Source organism: Muscardinus avellanarius (assembly GCF_963383645.1).
Source record: "Muscardinus avellanarius genome assembly, chromosome: 19".
In the NCBI taxonomy this organism is placed as follows: domain Eukaryota; kingdom Metazoa; phylum Chordata; class Mammalia; order Rodentia; family Gliridae; genus Muscardinus; species Muscardinus avellanarius.
In genome coordinates, this window is record NC_137805.1 from 35,783,700 (window position 1) to 35,795,952 (window position 12,253).

Consider the following 12,253-nt stretch of genomic DNA (forward strand, 5'->3'; position numbering starts at 1 on the left):
CCCAGAGCTAAGGAGGCTGTGACAGGAGGATCGCAGGTTTGAGGGCAGCCTCAGCAACACAGCGAGAACTTGTTTCCAAATAAAAAAGGGCTGAGGGTGTAGCTTGGAGGGAGAAGGTGCCTGGGCTAATCCCCAGTAAACACACACACACACACGGGTTCAACTCCTAAGCCAAGAAGCACAGCACGAGGGGCCAGGCCCGGTTTCCCAGGCGCATGCTCAGGCGGTGGGTCACCTTGGGGAGGGGTGAGGGGCTTTCCTTGCTTCTGGCACCAGCCCACAGGGTGGATGTAAGGACTGCTGGGATCACACCTGAAATCCAAGAACGTGTCACTGTTCCTAGAAACGTGGAGGGCCCAGCCTGCCCTGCTCTCTTGGGTGGCTTCAGGCACCCGCCCCATCCCCACACCCTACTCCCTAGTGAAGGGGACAGTGGCTGCGGACAGAGGCAGGACACCACCACAGTAACAAACGCTCTGGCACACCTCGACATACGAGGGACCATCAGAGTCACGGGGTTTGCTCTTCTTAGCCAGGGTATTTTTAGATGAAACATGTAATATTGGGCAGTATTTCTTATGATACAGCCCAAATTTCCGGGACAGCCGATGATGCCCCCCCTTACCAAGATCTGAATGCCAGGGGTGGCTCGGGAAAGTCTCCATGGGGCCCAGGATACAAAAGCTGTTACCCACCCCCCAGGCCAAGTCTGGGTCCTCTCACTACCAGTAGTCATAAGTATCATCCCAGTTGTCAAAGTGCACCAGGAAGCGGCCGTCCACAATGTCGGTCACGCTGGCCACGCACACCAGGGACGGGTTCATGCGGTCCACGGCCTCCAGCTTCATGCCCACCTGGAAGCCCAGGGGCGGGGGACCCTGGGGTGAAGAGAAGGGCTGCTGGGCCAGGGCCAGACCAGCCAGTGCCAGCCCACAGCCCACAGCCCATTGGCAACCGGGGGAGCAGGTTGCCTATGAGGACCCCCTGCGGGCGGGGTATAGAAAGTGGGGGAGGAGGGAGGGGTAGGCTGGGAATGAGCCCCCCGCCCCAGGGCAGAAAGATAACCCAAGCTTGGAGCCACTCGGGAACGTCTGGCCTCTGCTGCACCCAGGGGAGGCCCGACTTGTGGCAGAAGGTAGCTAGGTGGCAGGAGGCCATGCATTTACTCAAAGGATCGGGTAGGCTAAGCACAGGTCTCCCCTACCTGGGCGAGCCCTGAGGTCACGGGGGCGACAGGAAGTGTTGACATGGGAGGGAAGCAATAGTCACTGGGCACCTGCCACTTATCGGGCGTACGCTTCAAAACATATCCCCTCCCTCCATCTTTACAAGGTCTCTGTGAGATAAGTATCATTATTCCTATTTTACAAGTTAAACAGCTTGACCCAGAACTCGATGCTGCCGGCCAATAATGGGGCCAGGATTTAAAGAGTCTAACTTCAAAGCCTGCCTTTCCAGTCCCAACAGCAGGCGGGACCCCAGCAGTCACTGTGAGCCTGGCAGTGTGGTGTCTGGGGCTGGACCGACCGGGCAGTAAGGATCCGGGCCTGCTGTATGGTGGAGTCCCTGGCCCGTGAGAACCCTGGACCTTCAATATGAGTTTCTTTCTTTGAAGTGCTGGGGGTTGAATCTAGGGTTCCTTGCATGCCAGACACTACAACACTGAGCTACACCCCTAGCCTCCAATACAATAATATTTACTTACTTATTTATTTTGGTGGTGCCAGGGATTAAACCCGGGGTACTCTACCATTGCGTTATACCCCCAACGCTTTGAATTCTGAAACAGATTTTCACTACGTTACCCAGGCTGGCCTCGAACTTGCGATCCTTCTGACTCGGCCTCCCAAGTACTGGAATTATAGGCGTGCACCACCACACTCACTCCAAGACAGTAACACTTTGTGCACCCTCATGTGTGTGTGTGTGTGTATATGTATGTGTGTGTGGTTACCTGGGATTGAGCCCGGGGGTATTCTACCTCCGAGAGACACCACCAGCCTGATTTTTTATTTTTATTTTGAGACAGGGTCTTGCTAGATTGATGAGAGTCTCTTTACTTACTGAGGCTCTGTCCTCGAACTTATAATCCTCCTATAACAGCTTTCCAAGTGCTGGGATTCCAGGCATGCACCACCACGCCTGGCTTTACGGTAACACTTTTAATGACTGCTCTCTTGATCTCTCAGACCTTTTGCTTGGGATTACGTGAGACTTGGACTGGTGTTAAAGCCCCAGGCGCCCCAGCACAGTAATGAACAAGGGGTGAGTTGCTAAGGATGAACAGGAGAGCCTCAATGTCAGCGGAAAGAAGCTCCCCGATTAGACGCTCACCTCGTGCCACAGAGCTGCAGAGTAAAAGGAAGGCTCTCCCGGCAATTGCACACCGTGCCTGGGCTGCGGTGGGGGCGGGGACCCTGGAGGGACGTGGGGAAGGGGGCTCTGCAGTAGGAAAGTGCTATGGTTTGGATATGGCTGAAGCGAGTGTGTCCCCAAAGGTTCCTGTGCTGAAGGTTTGGTCCCCCGTGTGGCAGAATCGAGAGACCGCAGAACCCTTAAGATAACTAAGGTCCTGGGGCATGACTCTTCGAAGAGATTAATGTAGTTTTTGCAGGATCTTGGTTAGCTGCTGCTGAGAGTGAGTTCTTGTTACAAAACAGGAACAAGGCAAGGCTGGCCCCTGAATCCCTCTGACTTGCAGACTTGCTCTGTGATCTCTCCCAGAAGTGCTCCACCACCACTGTGGTGCCTTCCAACCGTGAGGGCCTCTTCAGAGGTTGAACAGATGGGCCTGCCTGATGCTGGACTTTCAGTCTCTGAAACTAGGTGCGACATAAACCTCTTTTCTTTATATATTACCCAGCCTCAGGTATTTTGTTATAGCAACAGGAAAACGGGCTAAGACAGGATGGAAGGCGGGAACTGGGGGAAGACCCTTCTGACCCTAAGTCCTGCCCAGCTGTGCCTCTTGGATCTGACAGGAAAGACCCACACAAAGCTGAGAGCAACCGTGGAGGAGTTCTCTTCTGAGGAGTCAGGTTCCCTGGGCCGGCTGTGGAGACCCTGGCCTGGGAGGTGGGCTCAGCTCTTAGGCAGGGGCACTCACGTTGGTCTGGCTCACAAACAGGTGCTTGGGGGCGGCCTGAGCCCTGGTGTTGCGCAGGTACTGGCTCCAGCTGAACTCCTCCTCCTTGTAACCTAGGCCCCTCGGGGGAATGGACAGAGCACTGTGCAGAGTGGGGCCACAAAGAGGGAGCCCCACACGGGAGCAGCGACTCAGGCCCGAGGACCCCACGAGTCTCGAGAACCTGCCCAGACACCCCCGGCCTCACTGCCTCACGGGGACCACCCCGAGTCGGCCTTACCTTTGGGAGGCTGCAGCTTGTGCCCGGTCTTCTCAACCCAGCCGGCCGGGTGAATGTCGGGGGAGTTGGCATTGACCCAGAAGTCATGGCACTCGGCATACCCATCAAAGTGCAGGCGCAGGCGGTAGCCGCACACCTGGCCCATGGAGGCAACCACGGGGTGCTGATGTCGCTGCCAGCAGATGCCCCTGGCCCTGGCTCCCCCACCCGCCTTTCCCCCTCTCCCTCATCCTCAACTCTGCCCTCTCCACGGGGTCACTTCATGAACTCAGGACCCCTGGGCACAGGGTGGAGGGTGGGTGGACGATCTGACGGCCTCCTGCCCCCTTGAGCCCTGGACAGAGCTTGGGAGGTGCCCCCGAGTCTCGGGCTGCTCAGGGCCGGCGGCCTTTCCTTCCGCTTCCTCCGCTCACTGCTGCCCCTCACCGCCCTGCCATGGTGGTTTTGCTAGGGCGAGCCCGTGACTGTGGCGGCCTATGCCCTGCCTGCGGCCCTTCCTCACTGCGCTGCTTCTGCCCGGAGCCCCCCACTCATTCACAACTCCTCGCTGGAGACTCAGCAAGGGAGGCCCTCCTCTTTGCTCCTCATCCCCTCAAGCAGAACGGAGCGCAGACATGTTTATCTGGTTCCCTATACAACTCCAAGGACACGGACCTCCTGCCTTCAGCCCACAGCCTGGCCCTTGGGACGTCTCCTTCTCAAGTCCCCCAGCGCTACCAACGTAGCGCCTTACTAATCCCACACCCCACAGACCTTCATTTGGGTTTCTTTCTTTTCTTTTTGGTACTGGGGATTGAACCCAGGGCCATTCTACCTCTGGCTCACACCCCCTACTTTATTTTGAAACAAAGGTCTTCTAAATTGCTGAGGGTCAAAGTTTTGAGGCTGGCATTGAACCTGCAAGCCTCTTGTCTCAGCCTCCTCAGTACTGGGGTTACAGGCGTGTGCCTTCCTTCCCTCCCTCCCTTCCTTCCTTGGTACTGGGGATTGAACCCAAGGGCGTTCTACCTCTGAACCAAATCGCTAGACCTGTTTTATTTTTTTATTTTGAAACGGGGGGGGGGGGCTTGCTAAATCGCCGAGGATCTGATAATCTTCCTGGGATCATAGGCATGAGCACTCACACCCAGCTTCCCTCCCTCCCTCCCTTGTTAAGCTTGCAACCAAATCCCTGCAGACTGCTTCCTGGGGCGGGCGCGTCTCCCTCGGTGCAGCCTTGCTCCAGCCGGGAGGCTCACGGGCAGGGCACCACCGGGCCGCTCACCTCGGCCACCGTGAGGATGAAGTACAAGGACGGGTGCTGCGGGTCCACGCCTTCCAGCTTCATGCCCAGCTTGAAGCCGTTCTTGTTCTGAGTGACGGCCTGGGACTGTCAACGCACAGAGTGGAGAGGGCCCAGCCTCATCCTTGCCTGGTGGGCTTGGGGTGAAGGGGCTGCCTTTAGGCCCCACCCGCCAGGCCTTCCCAAAGGGGCAACCTGCTTGGGGTCGGTGCTGCAGGGATCCGGAGAGGGAGAGAATAGCTGGGGGGCTGCTCTGAGGGGCCGAGTGGGGGCTGCACTGAGGGGTTCCCCATTTCTCATCCAATTCATGGGAAGGTCAGTGCCGAACCGAGCAGAAGGTACTAGAATTCAAAAGCCTGCAGGCCTGGGGATGGCTGAGCCTGGGTGCAAGATAATGAGGCAGGTGGGCGCCGGCGCATTTCTTCCCACCTTGGAAGCCCCTTCTGGCGGGTCCTTTTTTACCCTGGACCCCTCACCAGTCTCCCCCTCCCATTGGCAGTCTCTCAAGGAATGGCAAATACCAGAAGGCCTGGGTTTGGTGGTGAGGCCCTGGGCTGGGAAGGCGAGCTTTACTCACGTCCTGGAAGAGGCTGAGCGGGGCTGTGACGGCCTTCTGCTCCTCCAGGTAGGACTCCCACGACCAGCCTTCCTTCTCACCTGACGCTGTGGAGAGGAGACAGGCAGGCTGGCTGCTGGGCTGCTCCTGGTGCCTGACCCTCCCCTGCCTGCACACTATCTTCTTTTGGGGGGTAGTGGTGGTACTGGGGATTGGACCCAGGGGCCACCCCTGAGCTACATCCCCAGTCCTGTTTTATTTTTATTTTTTATTTATATTTTATTTTATAGGGTCTCACTAAGTTGCTAGGAGCCTGGCTGAGTTACTGAGGCTGGCCTTGAATCTGCGATCTGCCTGTCTCAGCCTCCGCCTGTCTCAGCCTCCGGAGTACTAGGATCACAGATGCGCATGGCCACACCCGGCTGGAACTCTAGTCACCCTTTGTCTGCAGTCACACGTGCCCTTAGGCTCTACTCCGGTAGGACAGTGCCACGCGCAGGGGGTGAGGTGGCCCGAGGTGAGGCTTCATCTCAGGTGAGGCCGCCAAAATCCCAAAATCGGCCTGGCCCGGCCCCGCCCCGGCCCGCCCCGGCCCGCCCCGGCCCCGCGCCACCGCCTACAGAAGTATTTAGGGTTAAGTAGCAACTAACTGGTCTTACAACGTCTCAGCTACAGACGCACCCTGTGCCCTGACAGGCAGCACGGTACGAAGTGAGTGACAAGTCCTGAGCCAGAGGACTCAGTCGCGGTACTAGCCAGGGCCACAAGGAAAGAAGAAAAGGGGAACGAGAGGGAAAATGTGGGAAAAGCAGGAAAGGAGGAGAGCGCACACAGAAATAAGAAATCCTTTTGCAATTCTCCTTCCCCTGAATACTTATAGGCACAGACAGAGCCACACAAGTGTGCATGTGTGTGTGTGCACACATGTGCAATATGCCCCTGGACTAGACAGACTGAATCCACAACATGACCACATGTAAGCACGTGCGTGCACACACACACACACACACACACACACACACACACACACGTTTACTCACACACATGCATGTGCATAATCTATGGTCAGGGCATCTAGCCCAGATCATGTCCATGCCTCAGAGTCTCGGGGTCCTGGGAAGAGAGATGAACGCCCCTGCAGGTACACGCATGGTCTCTGACACCGAGAACAAACACCCTCAAACGCTAAACCAGCTGCCTGTTAGGTAGGCTGAGCGATCACCCAAGCTCCCTTCCCCGGGAGGTCAGAAGGTCAGACAACCAAAGAGGCAAAACTCACAGGAACCAGCTCATCTTTAGCCAGGCGTGGCGGTGCACACCTGTAATCCCAGCACTTGGGAGGATGAAAAAGGAGAGTCACAGCTCTGAGGCCAGCCTCGGCGATGTATTGAGACTCTCAACAACCTAGCGAAATTCTGCTTCAGAACAAAAACTAAAAGGGGTTGGGGTATAGCTCAGAGGCAGAATGTCCTGGGTTTAATCTCCAGCTACACACACACACACACACACACACACACACACACACACACACCAGTTTATCTCCCTTGGCTAAAGAGCTCCTGTTTCTTCTGGACTTCTATGCCTCAATATTTTCTTCTATGAAGTGCAGATAATTACATCTATCATAAAGGGTTGTTCATGAGGATTGCAAAAGATGTTGTGTGTAAAAAACGCTCATGAATTACAAAGTGCTGGTCTTGGGCCACCAGTCCTGCCTGGCCTCCTGTCGGCCCTGGATCCTGGCTCTGCCTGCCTCCCTGTTCGCCTGGCTCCTGCCCTGGGTGTTTAGCGTGGAGTGGTTCGTCACTCAGGAAGATGGCTGCTTCTTCAGCTGGAACCTAAATGTGTGGAGAAGCATCTGTCTCGAGCTGCCTACATTTCTTAGTCACAATAGCAAACCCTGAGATCCCAATTACTGGATTTGGTGGGGCTAAAGCAAGCGTCTGGCTCATCAACTGATCCCTGGAGCTATCAATCTCTTGGAGATCCACCTGGACACTCCAACTCGGAGCACATCTGTCTGGGCCATCCTTTGTCCTGAGTAAGGCCAGGATTGTCCCTAGAATACATGTATGTATTCAAGAAACCTTCTAGTTCTCCACTCGGCTTTATCCATACCTAGTAAGTTGGGACGAGAAGAGAGCGCGGGCCTCGGGATGCCAGGCTTGATGCGATTTTAGTATTTCTTGCCACTGGGATTCCACATCATTGCGCAAACCACCTCTTTGCTTTTTCTAAATCATCCCTGATATGACCAAGCCCTTTTAGTACCCATTTCTTTCTCCCTGGATCACATTTTTCTTTTCACCTCACTTTCCCCACACGGTTAACACAAGCTAGGTAAGGGGCTAGCCACCTGGCAGAATTCTCATCTAGGCACCTCTATAGCTCCTGAGCACTTGATTCTGAGTTCACTCCCTTCCCCCCTTCAGCCATCCTCCAGCATGGCCGAGCTCTAAGACCCTACACTGCCAGGGGGCAGTGGCCAACGCCTGTAATCCCAGTATTTGGGAGACTGAAACTGGAGGATTGCAGGTTCAAGGACCGCCTCAGCAACACGGTGAGACTCTCAGTTAGCCTACTGTGACTCCTGTTTCAAAACAAAAAATAAAAAGGGCTCAGGGGTGCTAAGTATGGTGGCACACAGTTGTAATCCCAGTGCCTGGGAGGCCGAGACAGGAGGATCACAGGTTTGCGGTCAACCTCAGCAACTTGGTGAGAACCTGTTTCAAAATAAAGAATAAAGCTTGGCATGGTGGTGCGTGCTTGGAGTCTCAGTACTTGGGAGGCTGAGACAGGAGGATCTCAGGTTCACGGCCAGTCTCAGCTATTTAAGGGAGATCCTCTGTAACTGAGAACTGGTTTCAAAATAAAGAATAGCCGGGCGTGGTGGCGCACGCTTGTAATCCCCGCACTTGGGAGGCAGAGACAGGAGGATCGCGCAGGTTCGAAGCCAGCCGCGCGCACTGGCTTAGGAGACCCTGTTTCCAAATATAAAATGTAAAAATAGATCTGAGAGCGTAGCCCGGAGGTAGAAGGGCTTCCAGGAACCCCAGTATCACCAAATAAAATAAAATAAAGAAATAAAGAATAAAAAATAGAGCTGGGGGTGTAGCTTGGAGGTAGAGGTAGAATGCCCCTGGGCTCCACCTCCAGTACTGCAAAAAGAAAAAATAAAAAGAATAAAAAATAGGGCTGGGGTTGTAGCTCAGAGGTAGAATGCCTCTGGGTTCAATCCTCAGAACCAGAAACAAAAAGAAATAGGGGAAAAAAAAAAACCCTATGCCACATCAGACACCCTCTACGCGCCATCTCTCACACTGCTGCCCCTCAGCCCTGCCACTTCCCTCCCTCCCTGGCCTGTGCTCTCTGGACACGCTCATACATGCCACAAATCATGCCTGTCATCGCAGTACACCATCATGTACTGCCTCGTTTTACTTTGATCATGCTTTTTCCCATTTGGCGGAGCCACCTGTGTGCCGGGTCTGGTGCCAGAAACCGGGTGCAGAGGTGCCTCAGAGATTCCACATACACCGTCTCCTTTAGGCTTCCCGATGCCTGGGGGCGACAGGAAGTGCTCCTAATATCCTCCTCACAGGTAGAAAAGAGATGCAGTGCAATCCATTGAAAGAGGCCTGACCACTAACCTTTCTGCAGTAACTGGTTCCCTCCCCAGCCAAGCCTCCAGCTGCCTTGTTTCCTGCATATTATTTTTTCAAATGGTGAACAATGGGCTGAGCCTTTAGGTGCAACCCCAAGCTCCGAAAACTCCCAAAGCACGTGTGTGTGTTTGTGCAATCTGTGTGCTGGACACAGACGCTCAGCCAAGGCAGTGAATGGGGCAAGTTCAGCCTGGGCTCCTTGCCACGGCCACATCAGATGGCTGAGTCTACCGTGAAAAGGGGCGTCCTTTTCTAACTGGTCCGATGCAAAGAGATACCTTTCTATGCTTTGTACAAAGGCATTGCATAGCCTCTCTCGTCACCCCCAGGACCCTTCAGTCCTGCCCAGTCCCACTCCTGGTTCTCTCTTGAATTTATTTCCGCCTCTCAATGCTTACTGTCCTTGCTTTGAACCTGGTCCATGAGCCTGATAAATGATCTCTCTGCCTTAGACTTATTCTGCTGTTTATTAAACTTGTTTATTTGCTTTAAGTTCCACGATGTTTCTCTTTTCCATCCCCAAACCAGAGTCCAAACACCTTTCCACAGCCCAGGAAGCTGCCGGTGAACCAGCGCCTCCTCCTTCGGGCTCCAGCTCCCTCCTGTACATTGGTGCTTTGTACCCAGTGCCTGGGCACAGGCTGCGGGTGTCTCTGCTTCAAAGACCCTGCACCCACTTTGTCCCATCTCCCTTGAGTTTTCCCATCCTTCAACACCCAGTCATAGCTCCTGCACCTAGCTCAGGGCTTTACCTAGAATAGATAGATGTTCAGCAAACATTGGTTTCATAACTGGATGGATAGATAGGTGGATGGATGGATGGAAGAATGGATAGATGGATAGGTGGATGGATGGATAGATGAATGGATGGATGGATGGGTGGATGGATAGGTGGATGGATAGATAGGTGGATGGATGGATGGATGGATAGATGGATGGATGGATGGATGGATGGATAGGTGGATAGATGGATAGGTAGATGGATGGATAGGTGGATGGATGGATAGGTGGATGGATGGATAGGTGGATAGATGGATAGGTGAATGGATGGATGGATGGAAGGATGGATGGATGGATGGATGGATAGGTGGATAGATGGATAGGTGAATGGATGGATGGATGGAAGGATGGATGGATGGATGGATAGGTGGATGGATGGATGAATGGATGGATGGATGGATGGATGGATGGATGGATGGATGGATAGATGGATGGATAGGTGGATGGATAGGTGGATGGATGGATAGGTGGATGGATGGATGGATGGATGGATGAATGGATGGATGGATGGATGGATGGGTAGATGGATGGATAGGTGGATGGATGGATAGGTGGATGGATGGATGGATGGATGCACAGGTGGATGGATAGGTGGATGGATGGATGGATAGGTGGATGGATGGATGGATAGATAGATGGATGGATGGATGGATGGAAGGATAGATAGATGGATGGACGGATGGATGAAATGTCACTTCACCTACCAACTGGAGCCTTCCTTGACCACATGAGGCAGCATTTATTAAGTGACAAGCTTGTATTTGTATATTTCAGATATAATACTTATACTGTTATAATTATCTCTGCAATTAGACTGTGAGCTCCTTAAGTGTTGGTATTGTATTTTCCTTCCTTTAGCACCTAACCCAGTGCCTTACACATAGTGGGAAATATATACAGAAGAGACAGAAAGGATGCCAGGGTTCAAGGACAACTAGTTACAAATAGTCAAAAGGGCACTACCATGTGTTGGGTCTTTTTGTTGTTGTTGTTTTAAGTTTGCTATAGCTGTGTGTGTGGGGTGGTGGGATTTGGGATTGAACCCAGGGGCATTCTACCTCCAAGCTACATCACAGCCCTTTTTATTTTTGTTTCGAAACAGGGTCTTGCTAGGTCACTGAGAGTCTCACTACTTACTGAGGCGGTCCTCAAATCGCCAATTCTCCTGTTTCAGCCTCCTAGTACTGGGATTCATGTGTGTGTGCGCCACCATGCCTGGCTTACAGATTTATCTTTGTATTTACCTACTTCTTACAGCCAATCCATAATCATGGTTAGCCAATTCAGAATCAGTTCACTGACATTTTTTCTCTAGTGCTGGGGTTCAAATCTCAGGCCACATGCATGCCAGACAAGTATTCTACCACTGAGCTACACCTCCAGCCTAGAATCGGTTTATTTTTTGAACCCAGGGAAATTCTACCTGTGAGATACACTCCTGGCCCTTTTCAGTTTTTTACTTTGAAACAAGGTCTTGCTAAAAGTTGCTGAGGCTGGTCAGCCTATGATCCTCCAGCCTCAGCCTCCCAAGTAGTGGGATTCTAGGCATATGCCACCACACCTAGCTTAGAATTTATTTATTTATTTATTTATTTATTATTTATTTATTTATTTATTTATTTATTTATTTATTTATGGTACTGGGGATGGAACCCAGGTGCATTCTACCTCTGAGCTACAGCCCCAGCCCTATTTTTTATTGTTTATTTTGAAGCAGGGTCTCACTGAGTTGCAAAGGGACTCACTAAGTTGCTGAGGCTGACGGCAAAGCACGATCCTCCTGTCTCAGCTTCCCAAATGCTGGGATTATAAGTGTGTGCCACCACGCCCGGCTATCAGTTCATTTTAAAACAATGGAAGTGTGCTGAGGATGTAGCTCAGTGGTAGAACATGTGTTTAGTGTGTGGGAGGCTCTGTGTTCCATCCCCAGCCTAAAGGGGGAGAAAACAAAGATACCCAAAGTTTAACCCAGAGCCTGGCACTCGTGTTTAACAGTGCCTCTTAGGGACCTGTGCCGGGCAACACTAAAGCAAAGGGGCAGGCCTTCATTGTGCTTTGGTCCACCGTTTACCTGGCAGCATCCATCCAAGTTGCCTTCAGTTTTTAGGAAGCATCAATGAGCCCTGCTCTGGTTTGAATGGTCCCCCTGAGATTTTGTTGCCGTTGTTTGCTTGTCTTTGTGGTGCTGGTGACTGAACCCAGGGCATTCTACCTCTGAGCTATACCTTCAGCCCTATTTTACTTTTTATTTGGAAACAGGGTCTTGCTAAGTTGCTACGGCTGGCTTTGAACCCACGATCCTCCTGTCTCAGCCCTCCCAAGTACCGGGGTTACAGGTTTGTGCTGTTGCGCCTGCCTGTGATGTATGAATTTAATAGCACTGTGATGGTAGTAAGTGAGACCTTTAAGAGGTGATTGGGTCAGGAAGGTTCTTCCTTTAGGAACGGATTCGTGCCATGGCCACAGGTGTGGGTTAGGTATTGTGAGGATGGGTTTCTGATAAAAAGGATGAGTTGGACCCACTTTTCTCTCTCACACATGCTGTCTTGATCTTCTGCCATCTTTGACATAGCTCAAAGGCCCTCGCCAGATGCCAGGACCGTGC

General features: G+C 52.7%; 1 protein-coding gene across 3 annotated transcripts in view; it reads right to left on the reverse strand.

The window, feature by feature from the left end:
• Positions 1-12,253, reverse strand: part of L3MBTL1 (L3MBTL histone methyl-lysine binding protein 1) — a gene marked incomplete at both ends in the record, with an annotated part of 30,303 nt that overhangs the window by 8,975 nt on the left and 9,075 nt on the right. For all 3 annotated transcript variants that reach the window (XM_080716697.1, XM_080716696.1, XM_080716698.1), the window contains 6 exons: positions 236-312; positions 727-878; positions 3,107-3,198; positions 3,366-3,501; positions 4,630-4,734; positions 5,225-5,310. In XM_080716697.1, coding sequence (XP_080572823.1) covers positions 236-312; positions 727-878; positions 3,107-3,198; positions 3,366-3,501; positions 4,630-4,734; positions 5,225-5,310 — 648 coding nt within the window. The remainder of the gene's footprint in view (positions 1-235; positions 313-726; positions 879-3,106; positions 3,199-3,365; positions 3,502-4,629; positions 4,735-5,224; positions 5,311-12,253) is intronic.